Below are 19,694 nucleotides of genomic sequence, written 5' to 3' on the forward strand. Positions count from 1 at the left end.
TAAATCTCACGTACACAAAATTTAAGAAGTTTAACGAACTTGATCAGCTGATCATCTCTGTAGAGAAGAGTCTCCACTGTGTCAAACTACAGAAACACACAGTTCATATTGTTAGTAGGGATGTTTATGAGCCAGTGTTTTCATGGTAGGTTAACTGGTGAGTATAACCGAATATTCGCTGCATGCCAACATTCACAAGAGCTAAATAGATAATCATGTTAGCAATGAGAGACGTAACTTTAGTTTTCTCTCTGAGACTAGTTTGGTGATTAGCATCAGGTCCGTCTCTCTCAGTAACCGTCACAGCAGCTTTTTGTCCATGTGAAGCCACCATAGCTCAACTCTGCTCCACATATTTCACACCTGACAACATTATCCTTTACTTTCTGGAAGGTTTTAAACCACTCTGGACTTTTGTGTGTCCAGTCAGCTAGCTAGCAGGCTAACTTACTACCGAGTCAAAGTAGCCGAGGGCAGCAGGAAAAATTCACGCCGTGTTTCAGGTTCAACACAAGAAGCTTAGAGCTCCTCCTAGTGGCTGAAAAATGCTCTCCTGTAGTTGTTAATGAACCCTTCATACTAGACCAGGAGTGGCGAACCATGTGCCATGGAGAGACATGTGTATGCAGGTTTTCCTTCCAACCAAACACTTCAACAGGTGATTTCACTGATTAACACAGCTTCAGCCACAGAAGTGTGTTAATCAGTGAAATCACCTGTTGAAGTGTTTGGTTGGAAGGAAAACCTGCATACACATGGCTCTCCATGGCACATGGTTCGCCACTCCTGTACTAGACTATACAGCTCAACTCTTGATTATAGTTTTTCAATGGAAAAACAAACAAACAACCAACCACAGCACAAAGGTTGAAGTTAGTCCCGAGCCAACAATGATTTGATTATTCGGTTTTAATGATTCAGCCATAATTGTTTCCATTGAGGACCACTTTGGAAATAAGTGTTTTTAGTAGTGCTTTTAAGTACTGTCCTCTGTTGTTACGCTTTTAAATTCCTAATAGACTCAAATCGCAGGCAGTCGTACAGCAGCGTTACAGAGTGGTGTGTCTTTACTCACAAACAATCACTAACATTTTAGTGATTCTTTGGCTAACACCGCTAACCAACGTTAACATTACTACGGTTGTGGTTTAGGTACGCAGTGTAAAGTACAACTCAACGTCGGAAGGACCGTCGTATAATCCAAATGTATCATGTGAGTTCATGTTGTATGAACAATGAATGAAGGCTAATGTAACTGCAGCTACGCTACTACTTTACAGTAGCATCACCCACAAAGACTCATTTACAGCACTGCTAGGGGAGCATAGACGTAGACAACATGGCAGAGGTGGAGAACACAGTGGAAACAGAACCCAAAGAGGAATTGGTGCCGAAAATACTATATCGGGACATATATCGTTATCGGGATATAAAATGTTGTCCATATCACACAACACTAGTTATGTATGTAGAAATACTGCCTACAAGTCAAAAATCAACGCTTCAACCTGATCTGAACACGTTCTATTTGCTCATAAACAGCCACGTGTGTACCTACGAGGCAGATTTCTGACATCCCAATTAGTTTGGAGCCAATCATGGTTCATTATGCAACTAACACAAGTGTGATGTGGAAACTTGAAGCCTGCGGGTCACAAAAAACAATGAAGAATGAGACAAAACTTCTTATCAAAAGTTCTTATTGTAATTGTTTAAACAACATAATTGAACTTTGTTTGTGGACAAATTGTCATATTAAACATGTCTGACTTTTAACATGTTGCGCAATAACTCTAAGTTAACTTTCAGTATTTGACAGCTACTGATACTCTGCTGAGGACATGTTTCAGTGTTGAATACTCGGCCCTATTCTTCTTCACACTGTGATATATTACCCCCGAGCTCTGCATAGTGTACACAGACATTAAATCCAGTTTCTATTTTGCTTCTTTTTAATTATGAGGACGAGCTTGCAGGTGAGCCGCGCCCTGCTCAACACAAACGCTCTGTTTATGTTAGTGATATGCCTCCGACAGGCAGAAGCGCTCACCTTTAGATGAAGCCGCACCGGCGAGTTCATTGCACGACTTGCGGGTTTATGCAAGTTCAACTTCACCACATACACGCACACACACAGCGCAGACATGCACACACACATACAGGCCTTTTATTCAACAGCAGGTACAAGCTGGTTTGTAGAAGGAACTAGGAACATTTTTACAGCTGATTTATTCAAATCAGCAACACAGCAAAGAGGAAAATTGGTTGTTTGTTCACTGATATCTCTCATTGTTATGTACATGCATGCATTCACACACTCAGGTGCACACATATAGATAATAACTAATACAGACATGCAAATCGCAAAGACAAAAACTGCACAAAGACACACACACACATTTACACAAACATCCCACACACACACGGTCCCGCCCCCTCCACAGTGGAAGCAAAACAGCGATTAGAGTTTCAACTCTTCACCTCGGCATCGAACCGTCAGCCGCCGCCAGATCTGCTACCGAGCTTAATTACAGGCAAGGAGGAGACGGGCGGCGGTCCAGCATGATCAGCCTGCCTGCGTCAGAGATGACTGTGCCTTCACCTCACAGCACAAGTGCACATCAACACACACACACACACACACACACACAAACACACACACACGGGTAGCACATAAAAATCAGTGCATGTGAAAACAAAGTGTACAGTAGCAACCACAACGAATTAGAGATATAAAAAAAGAGTGGCAGAAAGTTCAGGTATGTGCAGGTACACAGCCTGACACACACACACACACACACACACACACACACACACACACACACACACACACACACACACACACACACACACACACACACACACACACACACACACACACACACACACACATGCACATAACCTCAAAAACAAACACAGAGAATAACACAATGACACATACAAACCAACTGCATCAACAGATTTTTTTAACTAGTTTTCATAAGAAACAAGCCTTGAACACAACGCTGACTCATCATCTTTAACTTGATATGTTTACCTTATTAAACTGTTGTTTATTTCCACTTCCAGCAGTGACTGATCAACATCATCATTCATTAGGAGTCATGTTTCTGTCCACCTGCTGAATGTAAAGTCCAGTATTCTCTCTCTCTACCAACTCTTGAGGGAAATATCTAAATGCTCCACTATGTTCAGCAGCTAGTCTACAGATAACTGTGTCTGTCTGCTGTTTGGTGCTGAGCAGGTAGAGAACAGAGGCTTTCTTTAAGAGCTTTTTCTCTGAAAACGATGCAATGAGAGCGCTGAGAGTGAACCAGAACAGTAAAGTTGCAGCTAAACAATGAGCTGAAACTAGCACTCGTTATAATTTGTCCAACAGCAGGCAAAACTGACAAAATAGTACCAATACACAAGAATGGAAAGCTGCTATTCTCTGGAGCAAATAGTTGAGTCTTTAGTTTGCCTCCTGAGAGAGCTGAGTGCTACTGCTTTGACTGTAGAGACAGTGCTGCTCGACTTTACGGTGGCTTTCAATATTAATGATCATGAAATCAAATCAAGCTGCTTTATTATAGCTAAAAATATATTTAAGTGATAGGTTGAAAACTAGTGGAGTTACCTCAGGTCACTTTTGTGCACAATGTTTAGAAATGATTTAGCTCTGGTGTTAAAGGACGCCTGGATTTCAATGTACAGAGATGTTTCAATGTATACATGTCGCCACCTACAGTTTATCATTCATACATCAAGAGCTGCATGAAGAGGCTGAATCAGTCTTTGTGTTTGAAACATAACATAGAGTGTAATCACTGTGATCCTCCTGTTCATACTGACTATTAAAATATCTGCTTCTAATGTGCTTTCAGTGTAAAGTGATGGAGGACTGTATCACAGTGTTTCCAAACAGTCATTTAAAATATCTAATCAGCTTCTATTGAGCTTCATCAGTCTGAGTTATTATATCAATGATATCTGACATGTTTACTGAGTGGGGAAGGAAATAGTAGTAGTAGTAACAATAGTAATGGTAGTTCTTACAGTAGTAGTAGTACAATGAGTACTTTTTGTAGTAGTATAAGTAGTAATATAGTACTGATAGTAGTAGTTGTAGTAGTAGAAGTAGTACTTTTTGTAGTAGTAGTAGTACTTCTTGTTGTAGTAGTAGTAGTATTAGTAGTAGTATTTCTTGTAGTAGTAGTATTAGTATTAGTAGTAGTAGTACTTCTTGTAGTAGTAGTAGTAGTAGTACTTTATGTAGTAGTAGTAGTACTGTATGTAGTAGTAGTAGTACTTTTTGTAGTATCAGTCTTTTTAGCATCAGATTCCCTCTTAGTGTTTCCTGTTGAGCTGTGGTGTAACCATAGTAACAAAAAGACTTTGCTACTAAAAACACTGTAACGTTGAAACATAGAAGATGAAGATTTGACTCATTCAGACGACTGAAGCTTCATATTAGCTTCAGATCAACTTTTAAGTGTTTCCACAGAAGGAGGGTTACTGTGGGTTTTAGTATGTTATATTGTGAATCTGTCAGAATGGACTCATGTTCTTGCTAGTTAGTCTTTGAAGAATGAACTCACGAAATGCTCTGTTTACAGTTAGAGACGATGTGTTCTTCCAGGTATCGTGCAATAAATAATCATCACACAGTCCGCACAGCTTGGCTGATTACTTCACAACTACACACTATCAATATAATGTCTATTTATAATAGTAAAGCAACAACAGGCCCTTTTCAAACTGCTTCTGTTGCACTTCTACATTTCACAAGCCAGACATTTTCTCTACAGCAGCAGGAAAAACTCACCTAGGAAAGTCAAGGTGTTTGTGGTTCACATTTAATTCAAACAAGAGTAAAGAATAAAGGTAAATAACTATTAGGAGCAAAGATGGAGCAAGCGATGTTAGCAGCTGCCGTCGGTATACTTTACAGAGAAGCAGAACAGAAGGAGACTGAAAGTGGGAAAGGTGAAGAGAGGGAGGATGGAAAGGTGTTGTCTGATGAAGTTTACCTTAAGCAGCATTTAACTTTAATAATAATAATGGGAAGTAAACACGACAAATACAATACAGTACATACATTAGATGTAGGCCTAAAGAACTCAGTTTTACAATTGATCACATCAGTTAAGATGACCGTTTGATGCCGTTAATGGTGCCACAGCTCCACCGTGTGGTGAAACCCGGAATGACGAGGCCATTGCCGAGGAGGTAAATACAGTAGCATTTAGTCAAATGAATTAAATTAATAAACTCTCCAAAGATTTTCCAAATAAAACAAGTCTGATAAGCTTTGTACAATAAGTCAAGTAGAGTTAATTTGTTTATCCCCATTTTATGTCTCTTTGGGCTTTACAAGAATGTGCTTAACCTTTGTGGAGATGAGGAAAAACATTGAACGGAATGGAAGAAACCTCAGAGGGGCAATTCAAAGAAGGATCCCCCCAAAGCAGGAGGGAAATAAGTGCAGAAAGGGGCGGCTGATGATCAGGGTAGAGCTAACAGGGCAATAGAAATATCCATAAAGGAGAGTCATACGTACAAATGTCTGGGCATAGTTTTTAATTAATTATAAATAACCGGAATAGAATTAATGGAATACAATAAGAAAAGACATTTCCATAGTAGAGACAGTGAATGATAAACTATGTGTAATGAGAGCCTGGGAATAGAACAATAAATATTAATGTATTTTACATTACATAAGACTAAATACATCAATAAATACCATCAGAATGTTAACTTAGTAAATATTAGCCTGGAGCATCCTGTCTCTCTCATGATGCCATACCACCAGCCTGCTTTATTTTGTAACCCATGTCACTCAACTTCCTGTTACCCAAGTTCCCAACATTTACCCCACACACCTGTACCTTGTTTTATAATCAGCCGTTCTCTATTTCGTATTGTGTTTCATTCCTTGCCAGATTGTCATTGTCCCCTTCATGTTTACATATGGTCCAGACTTTTGTTCCTTGTGTTTGACTTAATAAGAGTTGTTGTTGTGTAATGTTAGTGTTTGTATTAACCTTTGTGTCGTCCTCCCGGGTCAAATTGACCCTGTCTGTTTTGCCTGTTCCTTCTTTCCTTCCTTCCTTCCGTCTGTCCTTCCTCCATCCCCCTTTCTTCCCTCCTTCCTCCCTTCCTTTTTCCTCCCTCCCTCCTTCTCTCTTTCTTTCCTCTGTCCTTCTTTCCTACCTTCCTTCCTTCCTCCCTTCTTTCCTCCCTCCTTCCTCCCTTCCTTCCTTCCTTCCTCCCTCCTTCCTCCCTCCCTCCTTCCTTCCCTCCTTCCTCCCCTCCCTCCCTCCCTCCCTCCTCCCTTCCTTTCTTCTTACTCCCTTCCTTCCTCCTTTCCTTCCTTCTTCATCCTTCCTACCTTGACTCGAGGACAACAGGAGGGTTAAAAGATCTTTAGCAGGGTTTAATTTTCTGCTTTGACTTGCAGAGTCCCTGTTAGGATGATTTTGAATCCAGCCCTCAATGGGTTGATGATTTTGGTTTCCATTGATTGTTGTTAGGTTATTTTGTTCTCAACAAATGATACAATGTAGATCAGTAAAGATTTACAACTTGAATAATTCGTTCAAGATCTGTGATGTGATTTAAGTGTTTAAGACCTTCTGTTTGATTCCCACCATAAATTCACACTTTGGACGGTGAGATGTGACTCAGCATTACTTCTTTATGAAACTACGTCCAATTAGACAAATAAATATATGATGATTCTGTAACATCATCATTAGAAATAACTTTGGTTTTGTTTTTGTTTGATTTCAAATTTCTTCACATTGTAATGTAAAGGAATGAAATTAACATTACTCTGGTCCAGGTGCAATAAGATCTAAACATTTAAATAACAACACGGTAAATTGTACAAAGTTATGGAACCAAAATACTGAAATATTCTATCAATATTTTTAAAAGTATACATTTTAAAAATGTACTATGAACAGCATTCCATGTGACATCATCAAGTGACATCATTGAAAGAGAGTTATGCCCTTTGGTGATGTCATAAAGAAAGTACTCTTCAGGACTTCATTGGTTCTTTGGTTCAGTTCAGCTCAGCACAATCAACCTGTTTGCCCGTTCACCATCAGACTCATCCAAACATGTCACTAGAGGAAGAAAACCATCAGCTCAGATTTGAGCTGGTGGAGAGCAAGAAAGAGATCCATCAGCTCAGAGTCAAGCTGATGGAAAGAGAGGAAGACATCCATCAGCTTAGAGTCATGCTGCGGCGTGAACAAGAAAAAATTCTGCGACTCCTTGAGAGCCACGAAAAGCACAGCAAGGAATTGGCAATGCTGAAAACAAAGCTCAAAGAGCACAACTTTATGGAGAACGTCGCAGCTGACAACGGGAGTGATGATGTGAGCCAGTATTTGAGATCTGAGCTCGAAAAGGTTGACACCCTCATTCAGGAAATAAAACGCCTTGAAGTAACTCAGCAGACCAGCCAAGCGGTGAACACCTTCCAGACAGCAGGAAGTCCGAGCGGCCCAGTGGAGAACATCTTCCAGGCAGCAGGAAGTCCGAGCGGCCCAGTGGAGAACATCTTCCAGGCAGCAGGAAGTCTGAGTGGCCCAATGGAGAACATCTTCCAGGCAGCAGGACTTCTGAGCGGCCCAGTGGAGAACATCTTCCAGACAGGAGGCGATCAGATCATCTATAACCTCGACCAGCGCCTAGAAAATTTAAGGAATTTCATTCTCTCAATCATCTTGAGCATGGATCCCTTTGAATATGAGGGACAGCTTGGACTGGACTGGGATGACGGTGTGGAGCTGCAGACAAAGCGGGAAGCCAGAGTGCAGCATGTGACTAAGAAGATACCAGTATTACATGATTCTGCTCAGTCAAAATGCAAAGTAAAAAGATTTTTGTCTTTTGCTTTTGGCAAGCAAGACATGGAGGACTAACTGTAGCTCCAGCTGAACTAAAGGAAGCTTTTCAGGAGTTCCTTTAACAACCAAACCCTTCTACCTACAACCAAAAAATAAATAAAGAGAGCATTCAGTTTGTGTATTTTTCATTAGCTTATAACACTCAGCTTTAATTTACATACAAATTAACTTAAATTGCATTATAAACATAAATGTACTGTTAACTGTTTTATTACCTTGTTGCCACTTTAAACTGCTTGTTTTCACCATCATTTTAACATAAATGATGTTTCTCAAAACTCTTTGGAAATAATATACACCTGCATTACAGGAAATAGCCTAATAATCAATTCTGCATACAAACAGCATAGCAACACGTCCACAGATAGAAGTTAGGACAGTGATGATTTAATGAGACAAATAAGGCAAAACTGCTAATAAACAGGATATTATTACAACTTTCAGACTCTTGATGGATGGGACAGCCAACTTGGATTGTTAGGTCGGGTGGTGAGGTTTGTTAGACCTTCTGAGTCAGAAATGCAACTTCAGGGGATGCACCATAAATAACAGTGCTGCAACGTTTGCAACTGATCTGATTCTCTTCTAACCACAAAGGGATCCAAGTCGCACTTGGGAGCTGTTCATTTCATTTTGCTATCATGCTCTGCCCCATACTCATCCTAATGCACCCACTCACCTTCACTTGAGCAGAGAGAATCAGTCAGTCATGAGGGCAGAACACACACTTTCAGTAGAGAGAGAGAGCTACAGAGTGAATGCAGAGAGGGAGTGTTACGGCCTTAAGCCGTATGTATTGTTTCTCCCCTTCCTCTCTCTGTGTGTGTGTGTGTGTGTGTGTGTGTGTGGGTGTGTGTGTGTGTCCACCCCACGTATGTTACGAACCCAGCGTAGGGGAAAAGGGAAAGTAACACACACTCAACCCGGTGGAAATGGATTGTAAAATAAAGTGATAATTATTCATTTATATCGACACGTGGTGACAAATAATAAATCCAACAGAAAAGGGCCTCCAGGTGCTGATAAACCAATAAACAAAGATAACGAAAAGAGAACTCCTTACAAATAAAATGGAGCTTACTGCCTAATGACTAATGTGGATAATACACAACAAATAGAATATTTCTAAACAAAAACCTAACTAACTACTCTATAATCAAACGAAAACAGAAATACAAGGGATCAGCACCCCTAACCCTAGCATAGGATAATACAATGAAAACAGTGCAGCTAATGGTATTTACCTTACCCTGGCCCAACTCTGGGTAACCCAAACACACAACCTGATACACAGACTGACTATCCAAGACTGATCAGAGGTGTCTGCCTCTGTTGGCAGCGCACACCTGCCTGTTATACGTCATCACTCTCATTGGAGCCGCCCCACACCAATCAGCCTAATTCAGCACCAGCCGCCAGTCATCAGCCAGTCATAGGATCTACTCTAAACCGTGGGGTGGACACACACACACACACACACACACACACACACACACACACACACACACACACACACACACAGAGGAAGGGGAGAAACAATACATACGGCTTAAGGCCGTAACAGGGAGCAGCATTAGTGAGAACAAATAATTGAACCAGAGAAATAAAACTGTTTTTATTTTATTATAAATCTGTTTGTTTAATGGTGGTTAGGTTATGTTGTAAAGCAGAAACAAACACAGGCACAGGATAAGGTTGTTGTGTATGTAATGCAGCCGTATTACATCTCTTCCTCATGTTTGTTTTTCACATTTCTGTGATAGATGAACTGTTTTGTGAACAGCTCTTCGAAAAGAACGAAACCAAAAGATCCTTCCTGTCACTAGTAATGGCTGAATGAACTCTTCTTCTATTTAAGTGACGCTGCTGTTAAATGTGCTGTTCTTCTACTTACTGACATGGAGATGTTACTGGCAGCAATATGCACCACAAACAAACAAACAAAAACTATTTACATATACAAAACATGTACAAAAAGGTACACATAATACAAGTAATACAAATGTATACTTTTTAATTCTATGGACAAACTGGGTGGGATAAAGGTCTACTTTATATATTGTACAAGCTGTCACTTTTTTAATTTCTTATTCTTTTAAAGGGTGTTGAACTGAACAAATGTATTGTTTAAAATCTTTGCTAAAGAGTTAATCAATATTTCAACGGATACCAAAATATGAAGGCAAGGCAAGTTTATTTGTGAAACACATTTCAACAAGACAATTCAAAGTTCTTAACATAAAACATGAAGACATCTAGACAAAATGTAAAAGCAGTAACAGTAGATTTAATTTCAATTAAAATGTGTTAAAGACTGTGTAAAGTGAATTAAGACATTTTCTTCTAAACACCTTAAATAGGTCATAAATATATTTCTAAAAAAGGTGTAAAAAGCATTTCAACCATTTAGATTTGAATTGTGGAGCTAGGCTTCACAAACTGTGTTTCAACATTTCTGTGTCTGGATTTAATAGACGGGTCTGAAAATCACCGCTGGGTTACAGTTACACACCGGAGCATAAACCCTCCCTGCTGCTGTAGAGGTATAAATACATTCAGCGCACACTACTACTACAGTCTACAGTTAGCCAGTTAGCTGAGTTAGCCGCCGAGCTAGCAGCCAAGTTAGCCGCCGAGCTGAGTTAGCAGCAGAAAGCTCTCAGGCCTAGCGTCCATGTTTCTGGTAGAGGTGGTGACTTTGATTGACAGGTGGCACTTGGTAGGGGGCGGGGCTTCAGCGGACTCGGCGGGAACGCGCACAGCGTTTGGGAGCAGATTTGTACACAACTTTGAAGCCTAATTTCATATATTTGGCGATTTTTTTAATCATTCAAATTTGGCAGGATGGTTAACAACACACTTTTCTGTGGTATGTCAAACTCAGAACACATATTTATTCTTACTTTACACAGACTTTAAATATAAAATACAAATACTTTAAAACAATTAAAACTAGAATTAGATAGGAGAGTAAACGTTACAAGGCAATGTATGATATATATCAAAAGCCTCAAATTTGATTGAATTAAAGGCAGCAGCAAACAGAAAAGTCTTCATCCTTGATTTAAAAGAACTGAGCGCTTTTGTTGCAGAGATGTGATGCATAAAAACTGAACACTGCTTCGACCGTTTAGTTTTGACTCTGGGAACAGAAAGCAGACCCGTCCCAGACAAGGTGAGGGGTCGGGACTGTTCAGGATGCAGCAGCAGATTAGAAATATATATATATATGTAGACACACGCACACACGTATATGTATGGAAGTCACTGTATTCAGACTTGATGACTTTAAGATACAAGGCTAATTCATTTCATTTTATTAATTTAATTTCCTCTTGACTAATTAATTCACAATTCTTCCTAAATTAATCAATGGAGGTGGTGCCCCTATAATTGTATGAGTGCATATAGACACCCCCCCTTACAGAGAACACAGATACATTGAGGAACCAAACCAGCCAGACCAGAACCTAAACCCAGCACACAGAGGTTCAGTGAATGTGGTGTTGAAGGTGTGGAGGTGGATCAGTGTGTCAGAGGAGACTTTGTAGAAGGACAGAGTGCCAGCAGGACAGTCCACATACACTGCTACTCTGTTAGAGACAGAAGAGGAGGAAGAGGAGAAGATGGATTGTCTTCTGTTATTGTGCCAGACAAAGTAACCAGTATCACAACAATCCAGAGTCCAGGACTGATTGTTCATTCCAAACTTGCAGTCATCAGTGTCTCCTCTCCTGCTGATTCCTCTGTAAGTCACTGCTATATGAACCCCTCCTCGCCACTCGACCTCCCAGTAACAGCGACCAGTCAGGTCATTTTTACACAGCAGTTGAGGCCTGCAGTCAAATCTGTCTGGATGATCAGGATATGACTGATCCTCCTCCACATATGTTGCTGTCCTGCTGCTGTCAGACAGTTTGAGATTTCTGTTCACTGTGTTTGGATCCAGTGCAAGTTCACAGAAATCTGAGAGAGGAGACACAATACAACTACAGTTATTGATGTATTATCTGTTTGATCATGACATAATCTTCGTCCTCAGTAGGATGTGAATAAGTGATCTCACAGTCTGAAGTCTGCTTTGTTTTAATGAATCAATGAAAAACACACTTACACCTCCTCAGACCTGGTGTCAACCATCGGACTCCAGCAGGCTGCACCCTGAAAGGAGGAGCAACATGTTCTGATTCATTACATCACTAGCTTACTCCTTTATTATTCTGTTCATATGTATGGTTGGGCTTTGATAGACTGTTTCCAGCTCTTCCTCCTCTATCGGACAGTGTCTATCCATACCTGAGAATATCCAGTCTCCAGTGTGGATCCTTCAGTCCAGCAGACAACAGCTTCTCTCCTGAGTCTCCTGGATGATTGTAGCTCAGGTCCAGCTCTCTCAGATGGGAGGGGTTGGAGCTCAGAGCTGAGGCCAGAGAAGCACAGCCTTCCTCTGTGATGAGACATCCTCCCAGCCTGAAAACATACAAAACAGTCAACAGTGTCAGACACAACAACCAACTGTCTCTAAAAATAACCAACTAACTAAAAGATTAACTGAATCAGGGCGCTCCATAAGTTGAGCATCCAGCCAGATGGGAAAAGATGTTTATGAAGAGTGAAGCATTTGGCAAAAGGGAGAATGTCCTCTGTTGAACATCATGATGATACTGACCTGAGAGTTTCCAGAGTACAATGGGGACTCTCCATTCCAGCAGACAACTGCATCACTCCTGAATCCTGCAGGTTGTTGTTACTCAGATCCAGCTCAATCAGACTAGAGGACTCAGAGCTGAGAACTGACGACAGAGCTGTACAGCTTTTTTCTGAGAGGTTACAGTCACTCAGCCTGGATGGGAAATAATAAGGAAAAACAAGTAAGAAGTTATTTATTTTTCTCTCCTGTTCAAAAGATAGCAGACAAATGAATCTTACACTATCTGTCTACTTACAGAGCTTTTTTGGAGGCTTTGACCACTGGCAGCAGCCTCAGAAGAGCCTCCTCTGAAGCAGAGTATTTCTTCAGGTCAAACACGTCCAGATCTTTTTCTGATGACAGTAAGATGAAGACCAGAGCTGACCACTGAGCAGGAGACAGTTTATCTGTGGAGAGACTTCCTGATCTCAGGTACTGTTGGATCTCCTCCACTAGAGAACGATCATTCAGTTCATTCAGACAGTGGAACAGATTGATGCTTCTCTCTGCAGACAGATTCTCACTGATCTTATTCTTGATGTACTCGACTGTTTCCTGAATGATATTTGAGCTGCTTCCTGTCTGTGTCAGCAGACCTCGTAGGTGCTTGTGATTGGTCTGTAGTGAAAGACCCAGGAGGAAGCGGAGGAACAAGTCCAGGTGTCCATTTGGACTCTTTAAGGCCTCGTCCACAGCACTCCGGTAGAGATATGTCATTGAAGATTCTTGTTTAGTTTCAGACTTCTGTGATGTTTTTTGTTCTTCTGCCAGCAGATTGACTCCAGACTTGATGAATGTCAGATGGACATGAAGAGCAGCCAGAAACTCCTGAACACTCAGATGGACGAAGCAGAACACCTTGTCCTGGTACAGCCCTCTCTCCTCTTTAAAGACCTGTGTGAACACTCCTGAGTACACTGAGGCTGCTCTGATATCGATGCCACACTCTGTCAGGTCTGATTCATAGAAGATCAGGTTGCCTTTCTGCAGTTGCTTAAAAGCCAGTTTTCCCAGAGACTCAATCATCTTCCTGTTCTCTGAACTCCAGTGTGGATCTGTCTCAGCTCCTCCATGATACTTGATGTTCTTCACTTTGGACTGAACCACCAGGAAGTGGATGTACATCTCAGTCAAGGTCTTTGGCAGCTCTCCTTCCTCTCTGCTTTTCAACACATCCTCCAGAACTGTAGCAGTGATCCAGCAGAAGACTGGGATGTGGCACATGATGTGGAGGCTTCGTGATGTCTTGATGTGTGAGATCATTGTGCTGGCCTGCTTCTCATCTCTGGATCTCTTCTTGAAGTACTCCTCCTTCTGTGGGTCAGCGAACCCTCTGACCTCTGTCACCATGCCGACACACTCAGGAGGGATCTGATTGGCTGCTGCAGGTCGTGTGGTTATCCAGAGGCGAGCAGAGGGAAGTAGTTTCCCCCTGATGAGGTTTGTCAGCAGCACATCCACTGAGGTGGACTCTGTAACATCAGTCAGAATCTCATTGTTGTGGAAGTCCAGAGGAAGTCGACACTCATCCAGACCGTCAAAGATGAACACAACCTGGAAATCTTCAAACCTGCAGATTCCTGCTTCTTTGGTTTCAGTAAAGAAATGATGAACAAGTTCCACCAAGCTGAACTTTTTCTCTTTCAGCACATTCAGCTCTCTGAAAGTGAATGGAAATGTGAAGTGTATGTCCTGGTTGGCTTTGTTTTCAGCCCAGTCCAGAGTGAACTTCTGTGTTAAGACTGTTTTCCCAATGCCAGCCACTCCCTTTGTCATCACTGTTCTGATTGGTTCATCTCTTCCAGGTGAGGTTTTAAAGATCTCTTCTTGTCTGATTGTTGTTTCTGGTCTGTCTGGTTTCCTGGATGCTGTTTCAATCTGTCTGATCTCATGTTCATCATTGACCTCTGCAGTCCCTCCCTCTGTGATGTAGAGCGGTGTGTAGATCTGATTCAGAAGGGTTGGGTTTCCTGCTTTAGCGATCCCCTCAAACACACACTGGAACTTTTTACTCAGGCGAGATTTGACTTTAGACTGACAACCTGCAGGACTTCCTGAATAAACACAAAATAAATAAGATCAATAATTGATTCATAAAGAAAATATTATAAATATTTAATTCTGCAAAATGATGCATTTATGAACACGTCCATCTCTTGATATATAAGTAAATGTCTCATTTATCCAGCATGTTAAATGTTTATAGAAATCCTCTTACTGCTCTGCAGACAGTCAGCCAGAACCTCCTCTTTCATTCTCCTCAGGAAGTGCAGTGTGATCTTCAGAAATGCGTCTCTGCTGCTCCTCCTCTGCTCTTCCTCCTCACCGTCCAACACCTCCTCATCCTCCCTCTGACTCTCTAAGCCTTCTGGGTTATTTGGACTCAGACTCTTCTGCATCTTCTTCAGCTCGTTCTTCACAAAAGTGACGATGTTCTCCTCCAGCAGCTGGAACAGAATAATATATGAATGACACAATCAAACTAAAATCACGAAGCAAACATCAGATCCATGTTGGACACACTGACAATCCACTGGTCTACAAAGTGCAGCATGGAGATGATTGTGAACAGAATAGATGTTAAATTAGTTGTTGTACATGTACAGACCATAAATATGGAGTCCAGGTGTGTTTGATGCTGCTGGGCAGACTGACCACTGGGAACCTCTGAGCTCTCCTGGTCCACTCTGTGGAGGAATCATGAAGAATGAGCTCACATTATGTCTGTCCACACAGAGACAAACACAAGCTAAAGGTCCATCGTGTGACATTTGGATGTAAACAGAGAACCAGATGACTCCCTGTAGTGGTAAAGCTTTACTGGTCTTGCTGATCTCACTAAGAATCAACATCTCTTTCTGTTTGTAGCTTTCAGGTCAGAGATGCGACTACAACTCAAAACCCATTAGATTGTCACCTTTCATTTTATTATGTATTAAAGACATTTTTTGTAAACTCTGATGAACCTTCATTCTAAAATGATCATGAATCATTAGAACGGATAGTTTGAGAAGAAATCCTTCTTTAAAATGTGTTGAATAGAAACAACAACAAACTGAGAAGATCTAATTCATTCATTCACTAATTCGATTTCTTATGGAGCTAAACGTGCTCACATCAAAAATATAAATAAATGACCCAAATCTCAAATATCTCAACTCAGAACTATCTACCCTGATTTAGATGTTTTGTCACACTGTCTAATAACCCAACTTTTATGCTGAAAGCAACTTACTCGGATGAATGTCGTTTAAAATTAGTAACGAAATCCTTTGAACTGTCACTCTTCAAAGACACAGAGCTGAGTTCAGGATCAGGTCCATGAGAGCCTGGTCTCTGATGGATCCTGGTACAAAAACACATTCATTGAAACTCAAATGTTCAGTTGAATTGACACTGAATAAAATATTCATAATTTATTTTTTAATTTTTTAAAAACAACTTACTTTTTGTCAGATGAATGTTGTTTAAAATTAATATCAAAATCCTTTGACCAGTTGCTCTTGAGGGACACACAGCTGGGTTCAGGTCCAGGTCCAGGTTCAGTAGAGTCTGGTCTCTGATAGATCCTGGTAGAAAAACAGAATTCCTATTTTAAATATGTAAACAAACAAACTGAAATTATCTAATTGCCAACATTATGGATCTCTACCAGACCCTCCATTCAGTTTCTTGTGATCATTGAGGCCAAATGTGCTTGATTTTGAAGAAGATTTTCTCAATTTCAATTTCAATATTAAGAACAACTTACTTTTGATCACATGAATGTGGTTTAAAATCAGGTGACTGGTCGCTCTTGAAGGACACACAGCTAGGTCCCGGTCCAGGTCCAGGTCCAGGTCCAGTAGAGTCTGGTCTGTACTGCTGCTCTAGGCTTCAACACAACACATACAGAAGTTATATAGCACATTTTAAAAACAACAAGTTTACCAAAGTGCTGCACCAATTATAGTGGCACATATAGTAGTAAAATGTGATGTGAAAGGAGAACAGTTATTGACAACTAGACATTTTCATCTCACCTCTGAGCTTTGGTCTGGCTGTCAGGTTCCCCACACAGAGAGCTTTTAGAGGGACGGACTCCCTCCTCTCGGACCTCACTATGATCCATGCTGCTGAAGTCACATCCATATCAGTCACACACACTTTGTTCTTTCATCTGGAGAGGAAACACAAATCATCCTTTACATCATTTAGATAGATAGATAGATAGATAGATAGATAGATAGATAGATAGATAGATAGATAGATAGATAGATAGATTGAAATTTCAGTTTGCAGCATATATGATAGCAGATAGCAGCATAGGATAAAATAAATAAAATTATGAATATATATGTATATACACACATACGCTAACACATTCTTTTTTTTTACCGTTCCCAAACTGTACTCCCATACAGAGCACAGTCTGGGAGCTGCCTTTTTTTCCCTCCTCCTCTCCCCTTGTCTCTTTCCTTTTCCTCTTTCAAATAAGCTCAGTCATCCGGTTATGTCTGTCTCATTATATGTATTGTATGTTGTATATGTACGGACAGGATGGTTGCTGTAATTTCGTTGTATTTCGGTACAGTGACAAATAAAGCTATTCATTCATTCATTCACATTCACACAATTTCATCTGTGAAATCCTAAATTTCAGCTGCTCCTCCTGTGACAGTCATCTTCTACTGTATATCAGTGTGAAGCAGAGAAAGCTGCCTTCAACTGCTGTATTTCTTCTTTCATTCCACTAGAGGGCGATATAGAGCTGCAGTGAAGATGAGCACACACGAGGAGGATTTACGTTCACTTACACACTGAAATTGACAGAAAGCTTCATTGATTCATTCATTAGTTATTCATCATTTACTCTGACACTGAAAATATAGAAGCTTTGCAAAGTAGAATTTATGGCAGTATTGCTGTATTGGATTGCCTTAAACTATACAGGTGTTCCTAATAAAATCAGTTTTTAATAGTTACTGCTGTGATTATACTGCACTGATCTCTTATGGCAATTTTCCCATATTCATTTTATCGATGGATCATTTATTTCTTTAAATGTAAAATCTTAATGATAGCAGTGGGGAAATGTAGTGGAGTAAAGAGTAAAATATCTTCCTCTGTAATGAAGTAGAGTGAAAGTATAAAGTAGTAAATGGAGGCACTGAAGTCATAGTTTATAAATACAGTCACCGGCCACTTTATTAGGTAGGCTACACCTGTGCAGTCTAATTCAATCCAATACAAACATTGTCAGGAAGGTGATAACTCTACTTTATGTTTATTATTGATGTTGTGGTGGCAGCGTAATGAGGTGCATTGTATGGACTGGTGTTCCTGATATTTTGCCTCCCTCATGTATGTTAATGGAGTGGACAAAATATTAAGAACACCATTCAATATAATCCACCCTAATTCACCACCATCACCCACTATGACCTCAGTAATACAAAATAAAGTAGAAAATATGGAAGAGTTGTTGTATTGGATTGAATTTGAGTGCATAGATAATAAAGACGCCGGTGAAAGTATAAACAGGTATAGTGAGTGTATATGTAAAGCACATTGAGTTGCCATTGTGTATGAAATGGTTTATATAAATAAAGCTGCCCGTGCCCCTATAAACAGTTCACCTGTAGTGATCGCATAGTGTCACAGACAGCGGGGACAACTGCGGCTAATATCCGCCTCAACTACAGACTGACTCAGGTAGAAAAACCTGCTGTCAGTCAGTCATGGTGGGACACAGAAATAACAGTTTTCAACGACTGAAGATGAACATTTTCAAACTCTATTAACAAGAACATGGCGGAAATGTTCCATCTGTTATAAGTTCACCGTTAGTTCCACGCGACCTTTATAACAACAGCTCATTTCTGTTGTTGTTGCTAGATGAAACGCCATTACGGTGAGAAACACTAGAAACTTTCATTACCTTTTAGATGGAGAACATCTTATTGTCACGAAACCACAACAACATAAAGTAAATGTAGACCAGGAAATAAACAGGAAGAGAAAGTGCGTGCCTCCACCACGTGTCCACCTGGTGGTACAAACCGCTTACTGCAGCAAGTCTGCACAACATATCTGACAGTTTCACTTCTCGCCCCTTGTCTGCTATATTTGGGTCTGCAGTGTGAACGGTTCTTCACACAGCCTGTCTCACATCTGAGTCACAGTGTGATAGTCAGTCAGACAGCTTCTTACATCTCAGCGCAGAGATTATGTGCATTGCAGTTTTCAGCCCAGGAGGGACACTGAAAGTGGAAATGAAAAGGAATAATCACTCAGCAAGTCCATTATCCAATAAGATAAAGAAAAGCAATCCCTAAATGGAGATGCAAATAGAAAACGGAATTGCCCTTTTAAAATGCCTGATTAAGAGTCGTATTCTTCAATAAAATTCAGTTATTTATTTCTGTTTTTAAAATTGAAATTCAGTTATTTATTTGGGAATTTATTCATTAATGTATTTTCTAAATGGTGTTTTAAATTACTATTTTAAAGTTGCTTTTTAAAATCCCTTTCCCCTAAATTCCTCTTTTTAATTGTACAATTAGTTATTAATTAATCAAATTCCTTTATTCCTTCTTCAGTGACCATTGTGGTCCTCCATAAGCCACCAAGTAAGTAAGCAAGGAAGGAAGCAGCATTTACATGCTAGACTTCAACACCACAAAAGAAAGCGGTTGTAAGCATTTCTTTTGTTTTAATGAATAAATAATTACCGCTAACATTAGCAGAGCGAAGCAGCTTTGGCTCAGGAGGTTTGTCCACTTATGGTAACATCAGTGGTTTGATCCCCTACTCGTCCAGACCGCATGTCAACGTGTCTTTGGGCAAATGACTAAAAACCCAAATTGCTCCTGATGTGCCATCAGTGTGTTCATGTGTGTGTGAATGATTAGAAAACTCCTTCTGATGAGCAGGTTGGCACATTACATGGCAGTGTATGAATAAGTGTGTGAATGGGAGGATGTGGCATGTAGAGTAGTGTAGAGTAGTGCAAAGACAACAAAGGCGTTATATAAATAGTCAGTTTGCTGTGTATGACAAACAGCATGAACTATTTTTTTGTAGATGTTTTTGTTTGGGCATGCAGGAGCTGAATA

General features: G+C 40.3%; 2 protein-coding genes across 2 annotated transcripts in view; one reads left to right on the plus strand and one right to left on the minus strand.

Annotated features, from left to right (window-relative positions):
• The window catches only part of LOC133991890 (uncharacterized), a 527,851-nt gene that overhangs the window by 76,609 nt on the left and 431,548 nt on the right, over positions 1–19,694 (plus strand). The gene's annotated exons all lie outside the window — the stretch shown is intronic.
• Positions 10,478–18,562, minus strand: LOC133991864 (NLR family CARD domain-containing protein 3-like). The gene is made up of 12 exons (XM_062430453.1): positions 18,518–18,562; positions 16,620–16,756; positions 16,349–16,471; positions 16,044–16,166; positions 15,833–15,943; positions 15,206–15,284; positions 14,816–15,044; positions 12,854–14,651; positions 12,577–12,750; positions 12,204–12,377; positions 12,022–12,068; positions 10,478–11,873 (listed from the first exon to the last, which is right to left on the minus strand). Exons 2-12 carry the CDS (start codon positions 16,706–16,708, stop codon positions 11,329–11,331), a joined length of 3,492 nt encoding a protein of 1,163 aa, XP_062286437.1. The 5' UTR covers positions 16,709–16,756; positions 18,518–18,562; the 3' UTR covers positions 10,478–11,328.

Source organism: Scomber scombrus, chromosome 12 (genome assembly GCF_963691925.1).
Source record: "Scomber scombrus chromosome 12, fScoSco1.1, whole genome shotgun sequence".
NCBI classification, from domain to species: Eukaryota; Metazoa; Chordata; class Actinopteri; order Scombriformes; family Scombridae; genus Scomber; species Scomber scombrus.